At 43.4% G+C, this 25,809-nt stretch overlaps 3 protein-coding genes across 6 annotated transcripts; 2 read left to right on the forward strand and 1 right to left on the reverse strand.

Moving 5' to 3' along the window:
• Positions 1-113: 113 nt before the first annotated feature.
• On the reverse strand, positions 114-9,398 carry atg4a (autophagy related 4A, cysteine peptidase). Of its 4 annotated transcripts, XM_061247567.1 has the most exons (13): positions 9,275-9,398; positions 7,592-7,702; positions 6,960-7,031; positions 5,765-5,863; positions 4,673-4,774; positions 4,075-4,147; positions 3,705-3,784; positions 3,157-3,389; positions 2,748-2,826; positions 2,527-2,672; positions 1,854-1,910; positions 1,663-1,774; positions 114-827 (listed from the first exon to the last, which is right to left on the reverse strand). In XM_061247567.1, the coding sequence occupies exons 1-13, from the start codon at positions 9,282-9,284 to the stop codon at positions 763-765; spliced, it is 1,239 nt and encodes a 412-aa protein (XP_061103551.1). In that variant the 5' UTR covers positions 9,285-9,398; the 3' UTR covers positions 114-762. The 4 variants fall into 4 exon arrangements, 2 of the variants coding, with proteins under 2 accessions (XP_061103551.1, XP_061103550.1); XM_061247566.1 differs by having other exon boundaries at positions 2,527-2,826; XR_009709097.1 differs by lacking the exon at positions 114-827 and having other exon boundaries at positions 1,686-1,774; positions 1,854-2,672.
• A 1,168-nt stretch (positions 9,399-10,566) lies between these two features.
• LOC133132256 (ankyrin repeat domain-containing protein 46-like) lies at positions 10,567-14,333 on the forward strand. The gene is made up of 4 exons (XM_061247589.1): positions 10,567-10,719; positions 11,565-11,910; positions 12,288-12,449; positions 12,540-14,333. Exons 2-4 carry the CDS (start codon positions 11,600-11,602, stop codon positions 12,754-12,756), a joined length of 690 nt encoding a protein of 229 aa, XP_061103573.1. The 5' UTR covers positions 10,567-10,719; positions 11,565-11,599; the 3' UTR covers positions 12,757-14,333.
• A 4,597-nt stretch (positions 14,334-18,930) lies between these two features.
• LOC133132248 (transmembrane protein 185A-like) lies at positions 18,931-25,338 on the forward strand. The gene is made up of 7 exons (XM_061247578.1): positions 18,931-19,085; positions 20,591-20,767; positions 21,863-22,070; positions 22,523-22,606; positions 23,761-23,937; positions 24,190-24,313; positions 24,688-25,338. Exons 1-7 carry the CDS (start codon positions 19,048-19,050, stop codon positions 24,930-24,932), a joined length of 1,053 nt encoding a protein of 350 aa, XP_061103562.1. The 5' UTR covers positions 18,931-19,047; the 3' UTR covers positions 24,933-25,338.
• The last annotated feature ends 471 nt before the right edge of the window (positions 25,339-25,809 follow it).

Genomic DNA, 25,809 nt, shown 5'->3' on the forward strand with positions numbered 1-25,809 from the left:
CAATACTACTGCCCATCCCCAAGCAAACCTCACTTCCACTCAGAGGAACATCAGCAGCCTTGCAGAGGGTGCGGTACCAGACAGGAAGCCTTTTCTCTCAGGCCACAGCTTAATAAATATGTATTAAATATCTTTATTGACTGGCAATATTTACAAGAGTATGCTCGGAAGGCAGATGAAACATTACCCTTCAGTTAACTAAAAACCTTAACCTAACCGTTAATGAACATATAAATATATATTTAAATGAGGCACTTTTTTACCATATACAAGCTGTCCTGTGGTTTAGTTTTTTGTTGTTGTCTTTAACACTGGAAGGTTTTCTGCATATTTAAGTCTCCTGGAGGCAGGATGTAGAGTATGGTGTTTGAGGTGATGGTCATTCGCCATCTACAGTATGACAAAGCAAAGACACTAAGGAGACCTCAAGGCAGCCTTTCCATAAGCCCACTGTGGATTGCAGGCTGTCGATGCTATGTTCCTATTGGACAGTCAGAATCTGAGGACCGTCCTCACACGATTGGAATCTGCACTTCTTCTTCCTTTGTTTCCTCTCAGTCTTCCACTGGAGTCTATTCTTTACATTTTATTTTGTATGTTTGTGTAGTTTAGTTGTATTCGTAGTTTTTTTTGCACACTGGTAGCAGAATTGTGCTTGTGTTCTGAGGCACTTCCGCGGTGGGACCCTCTCAGGGCAGCATGCCCTGGAGCAGCCCAGCTGGTCTTCACCAGTTCATTCTGCAAGATGAGGGACAAAGCCTCTCATACGTTGAGAATCTCAAACTCTTCTTCCGATTCAAACAGCTTGTCGGTTGATTCGATGAACTCTGTTGCAAATGACAGAAAAAAATGAAGTGATTTCTTTCTCAACCTAAGCTTCTGTGTTACAGAAAACAATCTTCAGGCACATCAGGGCTTCTTCAGATTTATCTCATGGTTGATTTCAAACCCATCAGAATACTTATTTGTGGAGTGAATTAGATGAGTATTTTCCATTTCTACATAATTGATTAACCCATGGTATAAATTATGAGAATCATTTAATACTTATTCCCATTATTTTGTAAAACACACTATTCGTTTCTTCCTTCAACATTTGCCAAAATGACAGAGAAAAGGGAACATGTAGTATACATATGCCAGGCAGCTGACTATCAGCCACTAATTTATCATCAAGTTCTACATTGTCCCTCCCTATAAAGTATGCAGTGTCTGTTACTCTGACCCAAATCTCTCCACACTGTGTCACCACTTTGATCAGTCAGTACAGTGTCTGGCAGGAGTAGAATACTGCCACAGTCAGTCAGATCCACCCAGGGTTTTTTCCAATTCACTTGAGGAAGCTTCCTTACCACGACCAGTTTCCTTCGGCTTGCGTATGGGACCCTGGAGTCTGAAAATACTTTACACTTAAATAATTTTTGCGCTGAACATTTAAAACTGAATTGAAATGAAGTCAGTGGATTCTGACTGACGGGATGTCAAAATGATGTTGAGCTGTTGAATGAGGTGTGTTTTGTTCAGGCTGAAGTGAAAGCCTACAAGATGGCAGATATCCAGGAACAGGGTTGGGTAGCCCTGCTCTAGAGAATAGTGATACATAGACCAGTTATTCATCACTGTCAGCACTGGGACTAAAAACATGAGGGAACGGTCTCTTACCAGCTCCAGTCGTCTGGACATCTGGTTTGGTTGGAGGGACGAAGGGGGGCCAGTGAGGGGGGTGTTTCTCCACCAGCTCAAACATCCGTAGGTTCCTTTTCTTTAGGATCTCCTACAGGGATAATGACATCAGTCATCCCCAACTCCTTATAGCTAAGCCTGAAAGTGCTATTGATGACATCACTTCGTACCTGCTGAACCAGGTTACACCAGCTGTCGAAATCTTCCTCCTTCTTGCAGAAGAAGCCCTGGTTGGTTGACAGAGGAAGCCTTTATCAATGTGTTTCTGATATTCACTCCTGTTTTGTATGTTGTTTCATTACTTTGAACAAACAGAACAATTGTTGGCTGGTCTTATAAATGTAGGGCAGCGATCACCAACTCACAGTCCTTGAGGGCTGAGAACTGGTTTCCCACTCTCCCTTCCCCCCTCCCAGTCAGGCAGTAGCACAAATTGTTCAGTTAATTACCAGAGAGAAAAGAAAACCAGGATTGGATTTGGATTTGAGGGCCAGATTTGATCATCAGACTGACACAGTAGGCACAGTGAATAAGATGAGATGATTGGCCAATCAGGATTGGTCCATTTGAACACAACCATGATTTCAGACTTCCAGGAGATTGAGTTGCATGGGGGTAGAGTGATGGAGGGGGGCAGTAGAGTGATGGCGGGGGCAGTAGAGGGATGGAGGGGGGTAGTAGAGTGATGGAGGGGGGCAGTAGAGGGATGGAGCAGGGGTAGTAGAGGGATGGAGCGGGATAGTAGAGTGATGGTGGGGGGCAGTAGGGGGAGGGATGGAGCAGGGGTAGTAGAATTATGGAGGGGGGCAGTAGAGTGATGGTTTGATTGGCAGGGAGCCCCACCAGCGCTACGGAGGGATCGAGGCTCATGGCCTTCATCCGCCGTGGAGTCCTCTGGCAGTGGTAGCTCTGGTCGTCCACAGAGATGCCGGGTTCGGACTCCACCGCTGCCTGCGTGGTGTGGGGGTCCAGGTAGATCAGCTCCTCACCTGCGGGGGGTACGAGCCCATGAGCAGAGGATTCTGGGATATGAAACGCAGATGTGTTCCCACCCCCATACTCACCGATGAAGCCGATGAAGTAGTAGGCCAGGTTGGGCTTCCCTCCCAGCATGCCCAGGGACTGAGGCATCTTAAAGCACTCCTGCAGGAGGGACCGCAAACAGCACGGGAAAGTTAAGGGCTCCCACCTGGGGTAATGGTGTCTGTACGCCACAGCAGGGTGCATAATGCTACACTATGTATGCGTGTTTGTGTGTGTCTGTGTATGTGTGTGTCCATAAATTGAGGGAGGAAACGAAACTGCAAAGAACTGCAATTCCCAGGCAGACGGCCTCTGTGAATGCTAAGGACTAGATGACACAATTTCTGACAGTAATTAACCAAGATGTATTAGGGTCCAACCATGACCAAACTGTCTGCTGAGGTAAAAGTACATAATATATAGCCTGCAATGAAAGAGATTGCACTACACCTTGATAGCCTGAATGTAAACAGGGTTGATGTGGTTGATCCCCATTCTGAGAGGTATGATCAACAGCAGAGGCCTCCACTCAGAGTGAGAGTGGGGGTGGGGACAGGAAGTCACATGTTTTCCAGGGGTTTGAGAGCTTCCTGGTTCCACAGGGTTCGTGGTGGCAAACATCTCCCCCCAGCCGCATGCACCAGCCCGGCGCCTGCCCCAGCCAGGCTGCCGGCACAGAGTTTCTACCACACAAAAAGTGGAGGTCAAAGGCCACTCTCTGCACTCTCTGTACAGTAGTGGGTACAAGAGCAGGGTTGCATGTTTGAGTCTCAGATGGCAACACTGCAGTTGTACTTAACTGTGCTCATACACATTACAGATGAACACTTCAAGTCTTTCTTTTTTTAATCGCATGTCTTGAATTAAAAAGTCTGTCTTAAGAAGATCTTGTAATGACACTTATAAGACAAATGCTTGTTGAGATTCACTTATTTATTTTTGCAGAGTATAGCAATGAAATGCTTCACAGTATCCACAGAATATTGAGAGGAACTCACTGATGTCCTCGATGACGACTGTGTTGTCCATTGACACATACATGGCCAGGGAGTTCCAGTCGTCAAACAGTGCCAGTTTTCTACAGAGCAGGTAGAGAGGAGTGCACTGGTTACAGTAAACCAGGCGTAAATGTTATTGCATAAACACAGTTCCCTCCATCATAGGTCACCTGACTGCAGGGGGGCTATTTTAGGCTCTTTCTGTGTTTTCACTTCTCTCTTGTGTTTCCACTTCTCACAAATCGCTGTTCAAGTTCAGACCCAAACAGGGCTATTGAGATTGTAACTGATGCTTAACCGGAGATTAGGATTAAGACAGATAATGTCTGATATTAGGTATAGATTAAGATTGAGATTAGAATCTTCTTACTTGAGTACTTGGGCGACTGTGTTTGGGCCGTACCATTCTCCCACTGATTTCCCCTCTCCTACTCCCATCTGAGCTGCAGGGGGACAGAAAAAGAGGGGTTGTAATGTGCAAAGTGCTGCTGTGTAAAATGGTTTTTTCTATCCGATTTGGAAAACCCAATCATGCTCACGTTACAAAACTCATCACAACCTCTGTCATTGATTCTGCAAAGCACGTGCCAATTTCTCTTATCACACTGCAGCTGGCAAATCAGGTTTGCACAGACATGAGTAGGAGGAAGATCAACCATCAGATCAACCAGTAGGGGTCGCTGGTGAGCAGTGAGACACTGCTACCCTGGAATCAAAATCACATTGTGGCAAGCCAAGTGGTCCATGTGTTTCTTCCCCCCATTAACACAGCCAGCTGATTTCACTAATTGGTTCTACCTTCTGGCATAAGACTTGTGATCATTAGCAAATCCAAGTCATTGGACCAAAGTACTGAGGACTTTTACTTTCGGAACCTAGATTTTCCACCTCTGGATCGTGGAGCCCAACCATAGAAATAGCTGAACAGGCGAAAGTTCTGTTTGTGAATATTACTGAGCGGTGCTCACCCATCTGGTGTATGGAGTAGCAGCAGTCCTTCCTGTCCAGGAACGAGTGCAGGATGCGTGTGTACTCCACCGGCTCGCCTCCCTCCTGCCCCCAGCGCCAGTCTGCCGCACAACACCACACACACACCACCCCGTTTCTACTGTGGCAAGGTTATGGCAGCAACTGAAGGTATGGCATGACAATGAATAAGCAAGGCATTGATACTGATCAATAAATTAAATATGATTATATAAGATAGTAGAAATATGCATATCATATAATTATATAGGGTTAAATAATAAATAAGGATGTGCTTCTGAGTGTGCTTGCATAAGTGTGTGTGTGTGTGTGTGCCTGTGTACCAGAATGTGTTTCTGACTGTGTGTGTGTTTGTGTGTACATTACATTACATTATTGGCATTTGGCAGACGCTCTTATCCAGAGCGACGTACAGTTGATTAGACTAAGCAGGAGACAATCCTCCCCTGGAGCAGTGCAGGGTTAAGGGCCTTGCTCATGCGTACATGCCTTTGTGTGTGTGTGTGTGTGTGTGTGTGTGTGCGTGTGTGTGTGCGTGTGTGTGCATGCGTGCAGGCGTACATGCCTGTGTGTGCATGCGTACAAGCCTGTGTGTGTATGCGCATGCGTACATGCCTGTGTATGTGTGTGTGTGTGTGTGTGTGTGTGTGTGTGTATGCATACATGCCTGTGTGTGCCTGTATGCATGCATACACGTCTGTGTGTGTGTATGCGTACTTGCCTATGTGGGTGTGTGTGTGTGTGTGTGTGTGTGTGTGTGTGTGTGTATGCGTGCAGGCGTACATGCCTCTGTGTGCATGCGTACATGCCTATGTGCGTGCATGCGTACAAGCCTGTGTGTGTATGTGCATGCGTACATGCCTGTGTATGTGTGTGTGTGTGTGTGTGTGTGTGTGTGTATGCATACATGCCTGTGTGTGCCTGTATGCATGCATACACGTCTGTGTGTGTGTATGCGTACTTGCCTATGTGGGTGTGTGTGTGTGTGTGTGTGTATGCGTACATGCCTGTGTGTGTGTGTATGCATACATGCCAGTGTGTGTGTGTATGTGCGTGAAAGGCCCCTCTCTCACCCCGGCCCAGACGCCAGCACAGCAGGGCTTGTGCCAGGATCATCTGTCCACAGCGCAGCATGCAGCCCCAGCCTGTGTCCGACGAGGGTCCCGTCCCCCCTGCACACAGCCAGGAGACACTCTCAATCCAAGCAGTGACAACACAGGAATGCACACGTGATATCATAGTCATGTGGGTGACATCACAGATATCGGGAGAAACACAGTGCCTTGTCAGCCAGAAAGTTACTGACAACTTGGTCATGTGGTGCACATCTAGCTCCTTGATATTTGTCCTCGGTAAATACTGTAAAAATCATGCTGTGCGGTCTAGATGTTGATGTGTGTATTTCTTTACATATGTGAGAATGCATATACACTCACTGAGCACTTTATTAGGTATTTATTAGACTTCTTTTTTAGACTTCTACTGCTGTAGCCTATCCACTTAGAGTTATGATGCGTTGTTGTGCTTTCAGCGCACCTATTCCTGGTCATGGGTATGCGCTCTGGATAAGAGTGTCTGCCAGATGCCATTAATGTAATGTAATGTAATGTAATTTAATGTGTGTTCAGAGATGCTCTTCTGCATACCACTGTTGTAATGTATCGTTATTTGCGTTACTTTATTTGCGGCCATTCTCCTCTGATGTCTCTCATTAAAAGGGATTTCTGTCTGCAGAACTGCTGCTCACTGGATTTCTTTTTGTTTTTGCACCATTCCTTGCAGACTCTAGAGACTAGTATGTGTGAAAATCCCAGGAGATCAGAAGTTTCTGAGATACTCAAACCACCCTGTCTGCCACCAACAATCATTCCACGGTCAAAGACACTTAGATCACATTTTTTCCCCATTCTGATGGTTGATCAGAACATTAACTGAAGCTCCTGACCCATATCTACATGATCGTATGCATTGCACTGCTGCCACACAATTTGCTGATTAGATAATTGCATGAATAAGGAGGTGTAATACAATTAAAAGTGCTCATTGAGTGTATAAGTTTGTATGGTTGTGTGCAGATATATACATCAAAAATGTTTTCCCATTACATTTATTTGACACAGGCCTCTCTGTATAGGTCATAGTATAGTCAGCACTACATAACCAAGGAGACTAAGAGTGTTTATGTTTCAGTCTGAATAATTGTTCAGTTTGTGTGTGTGTGTGTGTGTGCGTGTGTGTGTAGAGAGTTTAAATTAGTGTTTAAATTACCAATGGGAGAGAATTTTTTTCTGTAAGTGAACCACAGGCGTGACCGGACATCTGACAGCAGCTCTGACTTCTCTGCAAAAACAAAGGAAAGGACCAGTCATGTGCAAATCACCACGCCTCCCTCTGCCCTGATGGAACAACACACCTGCCACAGCTACACCAGCCTGACACCACATTCCCACTTCACACCCATCACAACAACCAGGCATGGCCTTTCTGCCTCGGCAAGACTGTTGCGCCGGGGCAGGTGGGGGGGGCATGTAATAGCGATGGTGGAATGGGAAGCGGGCAAATGAGCTACTACAAAATGGTGGGGCTGGATGAATGCACCAAGACAACCACCTATGCATAGAACTGGTTGTGACAGCAGCAGTTACACATTCTGGCTCAACTGCAATGTCTCAACGGCAATTTCTCAATAGAAAATTGAGAAAATGTGTAGGGTTTCAATAGGGGCTCAAGACAAAAGTATCGCAGTCATTTTGATTGGTTGAAAAGGTATAAGGTGCACTCTTGGGATTTTGTGGGAGTTACACTTGAGTGCCATATGGCACTCTTAGGACTGAAAGGGCTAAGGAACCCCAGATCTCAACAACACAAATGAAATGTCTGATCCAGTGAGGTTGGACTACCTGTTTTGACATTGTAGCGTGCCCCTAAAATCCACACAGGCTCCTTGGTGTCCGGAAGGTCTTCTAGAAACTCTGAAAATGCGTTGATCTTGTTTTCATACTTTGCTAAAACTGAAACAGGAAACAGGAAAATTTAACGGCATGTTTGGCATCAAAACAGAGGTGCATAAAAGGAGAGGCACCTCATATCCACGGTGAAATAATGAGATGGATGAGTAATATTTTCGGGCAGTTTTGTGCATTGCCAGTCAGGGGTGCCAATAATTCTAGAGCTCACTACACATCAATATCATATACTCAATGAAAGCACTAAGACAACTGCTTTGTTAGTTGGACTGTTCATTTGAGTCACTGAGAATTTGGCACTTTCAGGGTTTTCCACAGAAATGACTATGATAACCACACACTCCCCTGATAAACATTCATTTCTGTACACATTCATGTACTTCACACAAGCATGCAATATAGCCCCAAACGTGGGCTATTATACCTTCCTTATCTTTCTATTCTTCCTTCTCCTCACTCTTAAATTGCCTTTGCATGGCAGCCAATCACCGTTGGTGAGTGAATGTGTGTATGAATTGGTGAATGAGAAGACTGTACAGGGGTTTGGATAAGGTGCTATATAAATGCCAACCATTTGCCATTTAAAGAATTAAATTGTGTGTGCTAGTAAATTTTTGCTGGTGCCCCTCAAATTTTTTGGTCGTGGAAGTCTAAAAAATAGTCTCATAAATACCTATTAAAATGCTCACTGAGTGTAAATTATGAGTGTAATTTTAAGGATGCAATAATCTATACTGTGTGTTTGCCAATTGTGCTGACAGACTTCACCAGTTAAACAGGGATTGTTTTGGTCATACTCACACGCATTGTGCTAGCTGTAATGTTAATTGGCATACAGAAGCTCTTGTGTTGTACAATAAATTCCACATTCTTACCAGAATTCCAATTGCACTTTTAAAATGCGTCTATTTGAGCCACTCCACAAAATACTGACAGTGCTAGAAATGTGGATTCTGTCGCTAGCAATCTAGTTCTGGATAACTTTGGCTAATAGCTTGGCGAAGAGACTCCAAATCTTTGTTGTTGTAACTTACTGTATTTCACTTTCACATTAAAGCAGAGCAATTACACTTTCGTTTAGTGGTAGCGGGTTGTGAAATGTTGTAGATCAATTATGTGTAGTAAGTCGAAATACTTGCTGTAGCATAAGCATTTCACAGAAGCACACATAAGCACATAATAGCTGCCAGCCCTTCATAGTCAGCTTATAATGTCTTATTAATGACGAGGGAGCATCCAGACAACTGGCTCTAGAACTGATACAGGAAGAGATGTTACACCAAAAACGGATGTATTTATCCAGAAACGACAAGAAAGCTACCTTGACCGCTAAGGAAGCTAATCAACTGCCGGTTACATTACGCAACCAGAGCCGGGAAATCTGTAGCTTGCTGGCTAACGTTAACTAGCAAGCTAAGTAGACGGGCCAGTCGGGGGAACAATGCGAAAACTTGAAGCAGACTTGAATTTATTCCGTAGTGTGTGCTCTTACACCGAAGGGAAGATTAATTAAACGTGGCACTGAATAATCCTATAACCCAACTCTGTAACCCACTGACAAAATTATCTATATGACGGATTTCGACATAATAAGCGATTTTGTTCTTGCTTTCTTACCTGCCTCCATCCTCTGGCTGTCATCGAGGTTTAAAGGCAAGAGATACAAATACAACGCTGTGCTTTTTGGGGGATGTAGTTCAAGCACTCGTGTTTACATGCTCACAAGAAATGTAACAACACGTAATACAAACTACATATACCGCAATGGATTGTGGTCAACCAAAAAGGTTTTCCTGTCATCAAAACAATATAATGCATTGTGGACATTGTAGTTTTTAGTAGTCACTTGGCAGACATGAAGAAACATGGTGAAGAAGCATGTGATCTTAACTAACGGAATTGAGTGATTGCAGTTGATTTAAACATTAAGAGCATAGCTGCCAACTCTCACGCTTTCGGCGTGAGACACACGCATTTGCCTGTTTTCACACGCACATGCAAATACGTGTGTCTCACGCCGAAAGCGTGAGAGTTGGCAGCTATGTAAGAGTCATGTTTACATTCACTTCATCAGTAATGTTAATGTCTCACCTAGAACCCTTTTCCTTTTCAAGGAACCTTTGTATCACTGCAGTCACTCATTCATGCTAATATCTGCTTGTAAATAGTGCCGTGCCAGTTTGATCAACAAAAACATGGACAGTAACATTGATATTTGATATTAAAAATAACAATACATGTTTTATTGTACATATTGTTTCATTTTAAAGAATAACATATTTAAGAATACCATTATGCACCTAGACCTCTTTTAAAATCTTATTTATTATTGACCTATAAATAATACATTGCTGTAGCCAGGCTGGGTTAAGGGCTCCAACCCCTGACTTAAACCTATTTTAGCGAATTACGAATGTACCAAAATAGCAGTAAGCACAGGGCTGTCGCTAGTGAGGTGAAAAGTGGTGATGATTCGAGGAGCTCACAGCTTGGGGGCCCATAGTTCCGGTAGATTCCAGTAGAAAGAAGGGCCCAGAGCAATATTCTTTCAGGGTACCCAGAATACCTACCTACCCTCTTAGTAAGTATATAGGGGAAATGTTTTAATCTGGTGTAAAATAATCAACTAACAGCAGTAACTTCAGAACAAAATAATTAACAATGACTCTAAAACAGCCTAATTCCGTTAATTTAAAAGAAAAACTGTATAACCACCAGTTGAATCCTTTCTTTGTTATTCAAAGTATTTTGAATGTTATAATACTATGAATTGCCCACAGAACAGTTGGCTTTTTCAAAACAAATTTAACAACTCCTTAATCTGATTTATTTGATACCAGAGACAACTCCTACAGTCAAACTGCCGAGTTCGTCGCTAAAGTGAAATCGGTTTACGGGCGGACAGAGCTTTGTGGAAGAAACTCGCACAGGATTGGCTGAGACTGCCTAAACATTTTTGTGATAAGTCGTTAGTGCGGTCCTGCCGTCCCCCAGCACACAAAGCAATACAACCTCGCATAACGGATCCTTATTTTTTCGTCTGATTGAGAGCACATACTCAGGTATATTTTTAGCTGTTTTCTTTAGATTGTGTGATTATTGTATAAGCACTCAAAAATCAGCTTACTGTTTGTGCATTTCAGCCATCTTAGTCAATGTGAGCTAGCTGGCTAGCCAATGTTAGCTTCTCGTCTTGACTAGCTAGCTATCATTTAATGTTAGCTATATTGTTTATAGCTAGCTAGTTTACTTAGCGATCGACATAATATCATTATTTACACAAGAGTTAAGGTACCGTAACATTATCAGTAGCTATTTCTTGTAACATTACATATCCCGGCTAGTTGGTATGGAAATGTGAGCTAAAGCTAAATTATAGACCAACACTTAATGGTGCATTGTATTTCATTATATTGAAGACATGATAACCTGTCTCATCATCGCGACTCAATCTGTATACACTGCAGTGCAGTTAGTCAAGCATGTTCCATTTAACTCCATAAACGCATTAAGTGATTTCTTTGCCGTTATCATACTGTTGATAAGGCTAAACAGGGGCCAATCCCCCCTGTGGATAAATTTGGAGTGAAGGCCCAACACACTGGGGTTTGAACCGCCAATCTTGCAGATCCCAGTCAAGCATCTTAGCCACTAGGCTATTGGCTGCTCCATTTTCAAAGCAAAAAAAAATCTTTCCCCATTCCTAGCAACTTATGCGAGTGTGACATCTACGGAAAGGTACTACATTGTGTTATTTATTCAGCTGGATAGTTAGTTGTGTATTGATGTTTTGCTTTCAGTAATCTCCTATGTTGGGACATATGTGAAAGATAACTACTGGGTAGTTACAGGCATTTTCCCATAAACATATTTTTTTATATTCTTACTCAAACTGATGTCCCTGCAGCTATCCTGGACCTGTCATCCTCCTCCCTCTCAGACATGTCGTATGTCTTCATCAACGACTCCACGCAAACCAACGCGCCGCTTCTGCAGGCGTGCATCGATGGAGACCTGGCCTACGCCAAGTGTCTGTTGGAGTCTGGGTCCGACCCCAACATGAGGGATAGCCGGGGCCGCACCGGGATGCACCTGGCCGCGGCCCGTGGCAACGTGGACACGTGCCGACTGCTCCACAAGTTTGGCGCTGACCTGCTGGCCACTGACTACCAGGGAAACACCGCCCTGCATCTGTGCGGCCATGTTGACACCATCCAGTTCCTGGTATCGAACGGACTCAAGATCGACATCTGGTCAGTGCACTGGGCCATGTGGAAAGAGAAGTAGTTCTGGGCTCACCCCTCATGAAGATACTCACCATTCACAAACCTGAAAAATATCCAAGAGCATGTGGACTGAGCAGGGGTGCCCAGTCGTATCCGAAAAGGGCCGTTGTGGGTGTAGGTTTTTACTTTAAACCAACATTACGACACCTAATTCAACTAATTAAGTAATTGTGATCTTCTGACAAAACAGTGAGTAGAATCAGGTGTCTTTGTGCTGGGCTAGAACAAAAACCTAGACACCAAGGGCTAAATGAACATAGTAATGTGTTTTTCCGTCTCAGGTTCACCAGTGTAAATTGGATACTTCCTTCGGTCTCACTGTCACGGCTGGGCTTTTTTTCCAGTAACCACAATGGAACTACGCCCCTGGTGCTAGCGAAGAGGAGAGGCGTGAACAAAGATGCCATTCGCCTGCTGGAGGGCTTGGAGGAGCAGGAGGTGAAGGGCTTCAACCGCAGCAGCATGCTCTCCAAGCTGGAGGCTCTGCAGATGGCCGAGAGCGAGAGGTGAGCAGCGCAGAGAATGAAATTAATATTAAAAGCCTGATTAATATGAAAAGCCTTTTAATTTTCATGCGTCTCTCTATCGCCCCCTAGTGCTATGGAGAGCCACTCCCTCCTCAATTCAAACTTGCAGAACAGTGAGGGGGTGCTATCCAGTTTCAGGACCACCTGGCAGGAGTTTGTGGAGGACCTGGGCTTCTGGAGGGTTCTGCTGCTTCTGGTGGTTATCGCCTTGCTGTCGCTGGGCATCGCCTATTACGTCAGCGGGGTTCTTCCCTTTACCGCCAATCAGCTGGAGCTTGTGCACTGAGACTCTGGGACCACTTTAGCCACCAGGTGGTGGGGGCTGGACTGTGGTGTTTTTAAAAAAATGAATTCTACTGGATCTCTCATGGTCACATGTTGGGTTGGAGAACAGATGACCTCTAACTGGAGATGATGGAGAGGCCATGGGCTCATTCCAATCGCTTACTTTTTTCCACTTTTTTCCTTTCCTTGCTCCTGACCCCGGAAATCGATTAAGCTCACCATCTTTAAGGACATTCCAACCCCTTAAATGTTCCTTCTAGGAGCTAGAAGTTAGGAACTCCTGATCCTTCCTTTGAGCAAGAACACATCACCACATCCTTTGCGGAAGTATTTTTTCAGAAAGCCTGACGTATAAATGACATGACATGACATGACATGACATATAGATCCACCTCTCCCCATATGCCACGCATCTGCCGCGAATGTAACTGACGTGGTTTCAAACTGTTATTTGAAGTAGCAAGGACAGTCATTCTATTTGCCTAATTCACGTTTTCTCGACTTCCCCGTCTTTATTTCTTTTTCTGTCATCTTTTCCTGTCCTTTCTCGATGAGTGAAGCTGGGGCAAGAAAAGGAGAAAAGAGGAGAAAAATAAGGGAATGGAATGAGCCCCATATTCCTTCTCCATGTAAATTGGATCCTTACCTAAATGGTAGGCGTTCATATTTTTTTGTGTGTCCAAAAAGCCTCTACCGAATTTGTAGCAAATACACTTCAATTCATCTTTCAGTGTTTGCAAGGATCATGCATTCCTAAATGCATTTGAAATGCCTTTCATTGAGCATTAATGCATTACATTGCGTGCATGATGAAGTATTTAATTATTATATCACTCAGCATTTGTACCAAGTAAGATTTTAAGCAGGATGAGGCTTGTTATTTATCCATTTCTGTTGTGGCTGTGGGGAAAAAAAGGCCAGCATGCTATGTTTCATACCTTTTCTATATTTCTGGAGCTTATTAGCAGTAATATATTACAAGTCATTTATTCAATTCACCAGACTTACTTTTACAGTTTACATCCCACTGTAAAACATGACAGAACAAGCAAATGTGCTCATATTCTATGGTGACATTAAAATACTGTTCCCTAAGGCAAGCACTAACTGCATTCCTTATCCAACTTATTTCTGCACAACCATATATAAGCTGTTATAATCATATCCATGCTATTTAAAATCAACTAAAGCATCTGTAAATGGCTCTCAATATATTGTATCCACATTGGTATCACCTTAAATACTGTAGTATGTTCAACAAGTAATAGCAACTATGTATGAGTTGAGTATTCAGTTCTGCATTAACAGTGTGTAATTATATTCTTATCTGTCTTGTTTTTAATGGTGCTTTTCTGGCGCTTTGCTGACAGAATTCCATAATACAGGATTATACTTTTGCTTGTGGTGTAATTTATTATGCTAATATACAATATTACTTATTGTATGTTGTGTCCTTTTCATGTGCTGTGAACCATTTTCTTGTTGCTGCTTTCCATTGTAATTATGTTGTCCTTATCAGACTTGAATGGAAAATCTAATCGCAATGTGCTTCAATAAATATTTCATAAAATCAAATAAGTACAGTGCCTTTAAATTATTGGCAAATAACTGTGAAATAGATTACAAAAGAGCTATATTGCATGTTGTATATACTAAAATGATTGCTCAGAAAAAATGTTTAATGAGCACTAAATATTTCCCCCAAAAAAGATCTGTAACAATTATATACTACCCTGTTTTCAGTACATTCTCCACCATCCTTTTGGAAACACAACACTAGTTGTATTCTATACTGTTTTCTGAGATTACTTGATGTATTGAGGGATCATTGAGGGCCTTCAGATCATATGGACTGTGATTATGGACTGCCGTCTTCAACTCTATCCACAAATTTAGATGGGGTCTTAGCTGATTTTGAGGTGTGTTTAGGGTTGTTGTCTTGTAGAATGTTTTGTTCATGTGGGGGATATTTGGTTTTCTCCTAAATGTCTTTGTACTTGCTGGAGTTTGTGATTCCTCTTAACAAGAGTCCCAGTCTATAGGTCCAAAACAACCATATAAATGATCCACCACTGCATTTCATTGTAGGTATGATGTCTTTTTCAACATAAGCACCCTTCTGATGACAACCCCACCACTGGTATACTGGAATAAATGTTTATTTTTGGACTAATCTGCCCATAATATCCTATTAGAATCAAAGTTCCAATTAGGAACTTTGATTGGAACTAGGTATCATGTTCAAGTTTCTGAAACTGTTTGAACCAAGTTAGATCTCCAAAGTGTGGCCCATGGATTTTTTGCTTCCAAAACCATCGCTCTCACTGTGTGTGGGGGCAAGATGCACGAGTCTTTTACCAGGCAGGGTTACAGTGGCTATCATTGACCCAGTATTGGAAAGGGTTTCGCTTTTGGCTTTTTGTTTGCATGTAACCATCTTCTGACTTGTGAATGTCAACAGCCCTATTCTTGTTTCTTCTGAGAATTCTTTGCCTTCCCCATGGTGATGGATGAATGTGGATTATCCATGCCTATTTTCTAATTTTTTACCACATAAACAGAAAGCCAAGGAAGGGCACAATACAGTAAAATATCATTACAGAATAAACTGCCAAGGGGGTGGGATATTCAATGTTGAATTAATGGCAAGATAACTGACGGTCAAATTTGCTGTTAGCCTGAGCCTGCCCCTTCTGCTTGTGCTTCTTGACTTACCTAGGGGATAGCCTGTTATTATGCCTCTTTACTGTCTATTACTGTAACAACTGTAGTCTGTGTTCTGTTATTAATTTCACTAATAATATACACAGCTTTCTCCAAGAAACAGAACGTGTGTGGCACACTAGCTTATACTTCAACATATGTGTGCTTGTCTACCTTCAGAAGTGGATGCTGTGTTTTGGCATGTGATTACATAAGTTAATTAGCTAAGTGCAGAGACTAATTGGGCCTCATGCAAGAACCACTTGTACAAACAGATTTGTACTTAGACCTATTAAAATTCTTTTTTCTTAGGTAGGAACAACAATTATGAGTGGTCCTGTGGTATTAGTCATGTAAACAAGAGCATTGCAGTGCATGTCATCGAAGCTCGCCTGGCACTCAACTCTGAACAAACTTTCCAACTAGGCATTGCAGATCAAATATGAATCAAGATTCAGCAACTGCTTATTTCTTGCATCATATGTCTTCAGAAACATATTTCAGCGAACTATTTAGGAGAGAAAAAAGATAAATTTTATCAACAATATGCCATAATATTATGTTTTGACGAAAACAAATGAACCAGGTATTAGGCGTTCCTTGTTCTTGTTAATCCCATTGGCCATCTATTGGACGGAACCCACCTAAAGTACCGTATATATACTGTATTATATATATATATATATATATATATATATATATATATATATATATATATACAGTTAGGTCCATAAATATTGGGACATCAACACAATTCTCTTTTTGGCTCTATACACCACCACAATGGATTTGAAATGAAACAAACAAGATATGCTTTAACTGCAGACTTTCAGCTTTAATTTGAGGGTATTTACCAGGTGTGTGTTATTCCCTCATTATCTCATTTACAAGGAGCAGATGAAAGGTCTAGAGTTCATTTCAAGTGTGCTATTTGCATTTGGAATCTGTTGCTGTCAACTCTCAATATGAGAGCCAAAGAGCTGTCACGATCAGTGAAGCAAGCCATCATTAGGCTGAAAAATCAAAACAAACCCATCAGAGAGATAGCAAAAATCAACTGTTTGGAACATTCTTAAAAAGAAAGAATGAACACCGAAAGACCCGGAAGACCACGGAAAACAACTGTGGTGGATGACAGAAGAATTCTTTCCCTGGTGAAGAAAAACCCCTTCACAACAGTTGGCCAGATCAAGAACACTCTCCATGAGGTAGGTGTATGTGTGTCAAAGTCAACAATCAAGAGAAGACTACACCAGAGTGAATATAGAGGGTTCACCACAAGATGTAAACCATTGGTGAGCCTCAAAAACAGGAAGACCAGATTAGAGTTTGCCAAACAACATCTAAAAAAGCCTTTACAGTTCTGGAACAACATCCTATGGACAGATGAGACAAAGATCAGAATGTACCAGAATGATGGGAAGAGAAGAGTATGGAGAAGGAAAGGAACTGCTCATGATCCAAAACATACCACCTCATCAGTGAAGCATGGTGGTGGTAGTGTCATGGCGTGGGCATGTATGGCTGCCAATGGAACTGGTTCCCTTGTATTTATTGATGATGTGACTGCTGACAAAAGCAGCAGGATGAATTCTGAAGTGTTTCGGGCAATATTATCTGCTCATATTCAGCCAAATGCTTCAGAACTCATTGAATGGTGCTTCACAGTGCAGATGGACAATGACCCGAAGCATACTGCGAAAGCAACCAAAGAGTTTTTTAAGGCAAAGAAGTGGAATGTTATGCAATGGCCAAGTCAATCACCTGACCTGAATCCGATTGAACATGCATTTCACTTGCTGAAAACAAAACTGAAGGGAAAATGCCCCAAGAACAAGCAGGAACTGAAGACAGTTGCAGTAGAGGCCTGGCAGAGCATCACCAGGGATGAAACCCAGATTCTGGTGATGTCTATGCGTTCCAGACTTCAGGCTGTAATTGACTGCAAAGGATTTGCAACCAAGTATTAAAAAGTGAAAGTTTGATTTATGATTGTTAGTTTGTCCCATTACTTTTGGTCCCTTAAAAAGTGGGAGGCACATATACAAACTGTTGTAATTCCTACACCGTTCACCTGATTTGGATGTAAATACCCTCACATTAAAGCTGCAGTTAAAGCACATCTTGTTAATTTCATTTCAAATCCATTGTGGTGGTGTATAGAGCCAAAAAGATGAGAATTGTGTCGATGTCCCAATATTTATGGACCTGACTGTATATATATATATTATATTTAATTTAGGACAGTTGAACTGTAATTGTATACCATGTGCCCGGCCGTGCACCCTTTTTAAAGCTGTCTTCTGAGCACCTATGCTGTCAAATCAAGCTGATGCCAAAGGATAAATACCTTCCAACATGCCATGCCCCAGTCCCTAATATGCAAATGCAAATACACTGACAGAGGATAATATATCTGGTACTTGCAGTAGTTGGGCGGTGCTCACTGGACAAATGGTTTTCAAGTGTGCCTCTGGCTCAAGTTTTTCACCAGCCCTGACAGCTACAGGTGAGACATGTCTGTACCATTCAGACAAACTCAGATTCCTGAGAAACTCAGTGCTGATACATTACATTATTACATTACATTACATGGCATTTAGCAGACGCTCTTATCCAGAGCGACATACAACAAAGTGCAAATCAAACACAAGAACAAGTGCAAAGAGGACCTCAGAGGACAGTACAGTTCCGAGTCCGAGTGTAAACATACAGAAAATCAGAACCCTTGAAGAGTACAATCAACTTTCAAACTAGCATACCACAGTTGGCAGCTAGAATATAACAATACAATAGCCAATAAAAAACAACAATACCTGTACAAGTAACAATATCTATACAATCTATACATAAGTGCCATTACAGTCTAAGGCTAATCATGGTGGTGAGTTGGGGAGGGAAAGGTGTAGCCTGAAGAGATGGGTCTTCAGTCTGCGCTTGAAGGAGGTCAGAGACTCTGCCGTTCTGACATCCACCGGGAGGTCATTCCACCACCGTGGGACCAGGACAGACAGCAGTCGTGAGCGTGAAGTGCAGGTGTGGCGAGGGGGAGGCGCCAGACGGCATGAAGTGGCAGAACGGAGGGGTCTTGTTGGTGTATAGGTCTTGATAAGGGATTGAATATATACAGGGGCTGATCGTTTAACTGCCTGGTATGCGAGCACCAAAGTTGGGCCATAACAGGCAGCCAGTGGAGGTTGCGGAGCAGGGGGGTGACCAGGGGGCTGGTCATGGATACATGACCAGCCCCCTGCCACTAATGCATGACTCCTCAAATTTGGCCGACGAGTCTGGTGTGGAATTTCTAATGGGTGCGACTCCAGAAAGAGTGGAAAATGCTTAATGCACGAGTATCACCCATAGATTGTACAAATTTATCATGAGAGACTGGGCAACCCAAATAGCTGAGCAGCCGGTTAGCGTTGATAAACACTGCCCTCTAGCGGAAGTAACAGGTCAGGTTAGAGGTGGAGCCTTGCTCATGGACGGGAAGGCAGGGGGCAGGACCGATTTAGGCTAGCGAAGCTGCAGGGCAGTTTGTGTGATAATGATTACGACAAAAGAAATGTAAGAGAATAATTTTAAAACCATGAATATTCGTGGATTCTTTCAAGATTTTAATCCAAGGTAAGAAAGGAATATCGTTCGCCCGGAAAATGTGAGGACCGTCTAAGAAACATTCATTGTTTAGCTAAAGTTAGCTAGAGCTACAGTTTCACACAGGCAGGCCCTGTTAGCTGGAAGCTAGCTAAATACAACGTTCACTAGCTAAATCACTTGGATAGCTAACTGCTTATAGCTCATTATTCTGTCAGTGTAAAGTGAGTGCTTGGGTTAACAGGGTATATTACATTTATTGCTGAATATGTGAGGTTGATCAGTTTTTACCGCAATATTTTCAGCTTACCAATGATAACGTAAGGCTTCCACAGTACATTGGTAGCATAACAAGGAAGCTTGAGTTGAGAAGTTGAACTGAAGATAGCTAGCTATAATATAGTACAAGCTAACAAATGTAATGTTAGCTTGTTGGTATGTGTGTCCAGAATGAGCAACTTTAGCTGTTTGGCTTTTGAACGCCAGGTCACGCCTAGGTAACAAATAACATCGTAGACTATTTGAGTTTCAGTTTGACGAATACGTTTCTTTGCCAGCAATTTATCTAATATTAGCTAGCGATCTAGCAATTTTGGCCCACCCATAGCTGCTAGTCAAACGGCCAAATATCAATGAACGTAAGTTGACTAACCTGGCTAAAATATATAGCAGGCTAGCTAGCCTATTCCAGTAATTTACAGACTTGGTAGTTGTACATGGGTAGCAAACTTAAGCTATTATTAACTATCTATCTTCTGCTGTCAAGAGGACTGCAGTTTTGTGAGTTAGCTCACTGTAACTTATAATGATTCATGTGGTAACATTATTATCAGTTTAATAACTTAACTAGCTAACACAGACTGATCGGTAAAAATAGACCAGTTCCTCATAGTTTGGTAGCATAACAAAGCTCACACACTTGCTAATTCCACTGACACGACTGTCAGTGCTATATTTACCACTAGAAGATCCCTTGTTGTGTTGGATGGATAATTTGGGCGAATTGGGCAAAGTGTCATTGGCCAACTTTGCTTCTGAGTAATATTCTTTAGCAAACAGTGGCTAGCAGTAACACAGACAAACTGTGTTTCTCAAACCTGATCCGGGGATAAACGATTTCCCTTTCTCTTGCAGCCTGTGAGGGCCAATGCACTTGTGTACCTTTGGCCAAAACAAACATTAAGTTAACGTTATCTATCGCAATGATAGCTTTCTGAATGCAGCTGACGTTAACGTTACTGTAAGTAGTACCATGTAATTTTAGTTGGCTAGCTAACATAACGATGCAGTTTAAAATAAATGCTTAGATTTTACGGATGGCTAGCGAGGACATTTCAATAATCAATGCAAACAAAAATACATTATTGGGAAATGGGAAACGCTAATTAAATTAACCTTTTTTTTAAAGAAGCCGTTTGCTCTGAACAACCTCCGGCAATCCGTTTTTAAGCTGGCTCCCAAATGTAATTTTTGGAATTTTGTATGAGCTGTCAGATCAGATGATTGGTTGATTGACGCAAACTTTGCCTCTTCAGTAAATTCCTCATCTACGCCTGCCTGTTGCTGTTCTCTTTGCTGTTGTCGCTGCGGCTGGATGGCGTCATTCAGTGGAGCTACTGGGCCGTGTTCACCCCTGTGTGGCTCTGGAAGCTCCTGGTTATTATTGGAGCTTCTGTGGGCACAGGGGTGTGGGCCCACAACCCACAGTACAGGTCAGTTCCGCCTTAAAGCCATTTTGAGAAATTAATTAATCTTACCCTTACGATAAGGCCGATACTAATTTCATCCCTGTGAGTCCAGTACAATAACATTAGTCTAGCCAATATATTAGCATGATAACTGTGCTATCTCTATGAATGGCTGCGGACGGAAGCAACGTTAGCTTTGCTAATTAGCGACGGAAATGCACCTTCCAGCATCTCCAAAATACTATTTATCTAGTTATTTACACTTTCATCTTTTGTTTGTATTGAGTTGAAATAAACGCAGAAAAACAAGATGCTGCTAAATTCTGAACAATAATGGCCATATATCCATTCCCTGAATGAAGTGATTTGTTGCTGTGCAGAGTCTGGGGTTGGCAGGTGTGGAGTACTATTGGCTGCAGTGATAGTGCAAATGTACAGTCAGTGACAAAGCATTCCCTTTAAGATACAGGAGTGTTATCAGTAGTAGTGTTGCTTATTTACTGGAAGAATCAATCAGTTTTCAACACTGCAGGGTTCTGAGTGAGTTGATTTATGTGAGTGGTATTTTGTGACTCATTTAGTGGTTTAATTTTATCCTGTTAATGCTGCTGTTTACATAAAAGCAAATGCCTTCTATCGGTGGACCACGTTTTCAGCTGCAAAATTGCATTTTGCCACATGGTGGCACGGTGGTGCTGTGGATAGCACTGCCACCTCACCGCAAGGACGTCCTGAGTTCTTTCTGTGTGGAGTTGAGTGCATGTTCTCCCTGTGTTCTCTCCTCCAGGTACTCTGTTTCCTCATGCAATCCAAAAACATGCAGCTTAGACTACTGGGAGGGAGGGGATTAAAAGGGCATTGCTGTGAATGAGCTCCAGTGTAGCCACAATAACATCTGTGCAGCTGTTGGGCCCCTAACCGCACAATACTGGAGGGGGGATTGGCCTCTGCTTAGTCTAATCTACTGTAAGTCGCTTTGGATAAAAGCGTCAGATAAATAACTAATGCAACTAATGTAAAATGTTAGGGTAGACTGTTAAGGTTTGATTTTTGAGTGGGAGTGGGTTTGAAGTGGAAGTTTTCACCCTGTGCGGACGCGTTTCTGCCGTTCTTGAGCAGGGCCGAGGGGGAGACGTGTGTGGAGTTCAAGGCCATGCTGATCGCCGTGGGGATCCACCTCCTGCTGCTGATGTTCGAGGTGCTGGTGTGCGACCGCATCGAGAGGGGAACGCACGTCTGGCTCCTGGTGTTCATGCCCCTGTTCTTCGTCTCGCCTGTCTCCGTGGCAGCCTGCGTCTGGGGCTTCCGACACGACCGCTCCCTGGAGGTGGGCCTCGCCCCCTGACCCCGCTCTCCCCAGGTTTTCGAGGGCTTTCTGATTAGATCTCACCATTTGCACTTGATTAAATCCTGAAATGTAGCTTCTCGGGATTTGAAAAAGACAATCCACATTTTTTTATTCTGCAGTCTGCATGTAAATGTGGCCTGTTTTGTATCCTCTTCCTGCTTGGAAGTTAGGTGTGTTGAAACATTTTTTATCTCCCAACACAACCACCAGCTATCTGTGGTCTTTTTGTCACTATCAATGAAAAACTATGCCTGTCTGATGCAGACTTTAATCCTCTGTCTGCCAAGTGGCAAATCTGTACTGCATTTTGCCATCTGACATTTTGCACAATTGGATCTGTTTATTGCTGCTTGCTGTTAGTCTGATTTCCACTGTCCATTTTCTCCTCTGCTTCCCAGTAATTGTGATTTTTACATTTTTAAATCCCCCAGCTGGAGATTCTCTGCTCTGTTAACATCCTGCAGTTCATTTTCATCGCCCTGCGGCTGGACAACATCATCAACTGGCCCTGGCTGGTGAGAGTGCCCCCGGTAACACCCTTCTGTCACCAGTGATGCCCCGCGATTGGACAGCCATCACCCGTGTCCCCGGCAACCCTCTTTGTTGTGTTCTGACTGGTCCTCAGTCGGCCTTGAGTAGCACAAGCACCAGTGTCCCTTTCTGGTCAGCCATGTTGGACTTTGATTTAACAAATTACTTTGGTTGAGAACTGGTTCTAATTTAGAACCTAAATCTAATGAAGTTGCAACATAGCCGGCTACATTGGTCCGGTGTTTTCAAGTGGTAATGCAGAACTGTTGACTTGCAGCATGTGGAAATCTTTAAATCTTTGCTGTCTTGTAACAAAGCCTCTATTCTCTCATTTCTTCTCCAACCTCATGACTGAGGGTGTGAGGAGGAGAGTTTTAAAATATATGGTTGTTGCAACAACACTTGTGCCTTCGGGGTATGGAAGGACAAGGACAAACTGTAACTGTGCAAAATCAGCAGGGAAATAGATGGTCGCAAATATATAATTCAGCTGGTAACTCTCCCTGCTTGCTTGTCTCAAGGCACCAGTGGAAATGATGAGCCTCCATATGGCCTTTTGCCTGGTCTGTTCCAACCACCCCAAGCACCACCACCTGGCTTCTTATTCATTGTTTATTTGGGAGAGAATAAATAATGAATAAATCTACTGTGACATTTGTAGAAGTAACAACAGATCAGCTACAGTAGCTATCAGTATGCTCTTTTAACACTACTTCCTCATACACGTTTGCTACTTTGGGACATGTGTCGGTTTACGTAGTGACTACTGTTTTCAGTTGTGACACTAATGATTTGGTATGCCGCTGCTCATTGGCCAACCATATATGCATACATTTCTCTGTAAGTTTCTCTGGATTAGGGTTTGCTCAGTTAAAATGGAGCTGACCAACTGTTATTGCCATCCAAAATGGTGCTTGCTGTGAGAGATGCTGGAGGCCAGCCATATGATGGAGTTGAAATGCAGCTATGAAAAGGTGTGAAGAGTAACTCACTTTACTTGTAGTGCCGCTGTTTGCCTCACCCTTTACGGTTAAGGAGCCGGGTTTGTAACCAGGATGTTACCGATTGGACTGGACTGGCGGTGGTCGAGGCCTCCTCCTAGCGTACAGCTGCTGATTGGCTGGCGGATTCCCTACAGGTCGTGTGTGTGCCGCTCTGGATTCTGATGTCATTCCTCTGTCTGGTGGTGCTGTACTACATTGTGTGGTCCGTGCTCTTCCTGCGCTCCATGGACGTCATCGCCGAGCAACGCCGCACGCACATCACCATGGCGATCAGCTGGATGACCATCGTGGTGCCCCTGCTCACCTTCGAGGTGTGAATTTAGATGTCAGAGGGAGAGAGGAGTTAAGGCACTGGGGAGTGGGAGGAGTTGGGAAGCGAGAGAAAAGTGGGTGGAGTCAGGAAGGCAGGGATGAGGCGCATTGGTCAGTGTAGGATAGAGTTCCCCCCTGTACCAGCAGTAGCATTCTTGTTAGGCAGAGGATTTCACTTTTGCAGAATTGCAGGTTGTGTGCAATCGAGGAAAGGCTGTCTGAAGGACAGCGTTTCTGTTTTGTTCCTCCAGATCCTCCTGGTCCATAAGCTTGATGGGCACAACAGCTTCAGCTATGTGCCCGTGTTCGTCCCACTGTGGGTGTCCCTGCTGACCCTCACGGGCACCACCTTCGGCCAGAAAGGATGCAACCACTGTGAGCCCCAGGCTATGACTGCGTGTGAAATCCGCCATTTCACTTTTTAACAATCTTCTCATGCTAGTTTACATTTTTAATGCAGAAAATCTGTTAGATATTTACTCCAAATTTCACCAAACAATTTGGCACTGTTTGCCTGTTTGTATGAGTTTGACTCATTCAACATCTATTTGGACCTCATTGTCACTGATTGGATTTGTCATGTTTATTTGGTCTTGTAAGAAGCCCCTCAAAAATTGCACTGACATGAAATCTGTGAAGCTGCGGTCCAATATTGTTTTGAATTGTCCCGCACTCCCCCCTTTCTGATTGTTTTGGCTGAATATTTGAGGAATGATTTTAGAGCATAAACATTTTCACCTGTCCTGCAGGGTGGTTCGGCATACGGAAGGATTTCTGCCACTTCCTGCTGGAGCTCTTCCCATTCCTGCGGGAGTACGGAAACATCTCCTACGACCTGCACCACGAGGACCCCGAGGTGTCCGAGGAGATGCCTCTGCCCGAGCCACCCAAGATCGCCCCCATGTTTCGCAAGAAGACCGGCGTGGTGATCACACAGAGCCCTGGCAAATATTTTGTGCCTCCCCCCAAGCTGTGCATCGACATGCCGGACTAGAGCTCCGTCTGTCTGGACCAAATGTTCTCTGAACTAGGGGGAGGAGCCTGCGGGCTGCCCATTGACCTCACTCTCTACATTATCCCAGGGACCTGTGCTATCCTAGCCCCTCCCCTCGCTCTGACAGTGGCACTGAATCTGAAGTGACTTATTGAAAACGCCATCTAGCGGTGTCATCAGTGGGTGCCTCTGCCTGCCTTCTGGCTCTCCCTTGCTCATATTTATTTGTAAAAAAAAAAAAAAATGTAAAGGTCTTATCTTTACTTTTTAAGGAGTGAGGAGATTCTGCCAACTGGAGGGGGAAGTGAACCAATGGGATGATGGGGCAGAGGTCTGCGTGTGTGTGGTGTGTTGGAGTGATGGTGTGTGAGAGAACGTGACAGTGATGTGTGTGTGTGTGTGTGTGTGTGTGGGGGGGGGGGGGGGGGGAGAGGGAGAGACGGAGAAAGATTGTACATTTGTGTATGTGTGTCTGTCTCTACCTTGCGGCAGCTGCACTGAAGGAAAGGAGTCTGCTTTTTTGGTACCGATCGAGGATGCACCACAACCAAACTGAAAAGGTTTATTCCACAGACCACTTTTCCTTTCTGCTTGTATTCATTGGAGGGTTTTAACTCGCAGTTGTAATGTTAAAGGGCTATGAGTTTAGGTGCAGAGGTTTAAAGTTGCAGCTGTAAATCATTGAGTATTCATGGCAGTGAAACCTGGCGGGTGGAAAAGCTGGTATCCTCACTTATTTCAGAGTGCACCTCATGTTCATATTCTTCATTGTTTTTACTTGCTGACATTATCTTTATTTGTAACCTCCCCTATCAGCCAACTTGCAGTTGAGTTTGGTTTATATTGTAATTCTGTAGGTTGTGTTTACCACCCCCAC

Source organism: Conger conger, chromosome 7, assembly GCF_963514075.1.
Source record: "Conger conger chromosome 7, fConCon1.1, whole genome shotgun sequence".
Classification (NCBI taxonomy): Eukaryota; Metazoa; Chordata; class Actinopteri; order Anguilliformes; family Congridae; genus Conger; species Conger conger.

Coding starts and splice junctions, on each gene's coding strand:
- LOC133132256 (XM_061247589.1), top strand. CDS start 11,600: ATGTCGTATGTCTTCATCAACGACTCCACGCAAACCAACGCGCCGCTT. Junction 11,911..12,287: donor GGACTCAAGATCGACATCTG/GTCAGTGCACTG, acceptor CTTTTTTTCCAG/TAACCACAATGGAACTACGC. Junction 12,450..12,539: donor CAGATGGCCGAGAGCGAGAG/GTGAGCAGCGCA, acceptor ATCGCCCCCTAG/TGCTATGGAGAGCCACTCCC.
- atg4a (XM_061247566.1), bottom strand. Junction 4,775..5,764: donor GTGCTGGCGTCTGGGCCGGG/GTGAGAGAGGGG, acceptor GTTGTGCGGCAG/ACTGGCGCTGGGGGCAGGAG. Junction 828..1,662: donor TGTCCAGACGACTGGAGCTG/GTAAGAGACCGT, acceptor CATTTGCAACAG/AGTTCATCGAATCAACCGAC.
- LOC133132248 (XM_061247578.1), top strand. CDS start 19,048: ATGAATATTCGTGGATTCTTTCAAGATTTTAATCCAAG. Junction 19,086..20,590: donor TTTCAAGATTTTAATCCAAG/GTAAGAAAGGAA, acceptor TTGCCTCTTCAG/TAAATTCCTCATCTACGCCT. Junction 22,071..22,522: donor GACACGACCGCTCCCTGGAG/GTGGGCCTCGCC, acceptor TAAATCCCCCAG/CTGGAGATTCTCTGCTCTGT.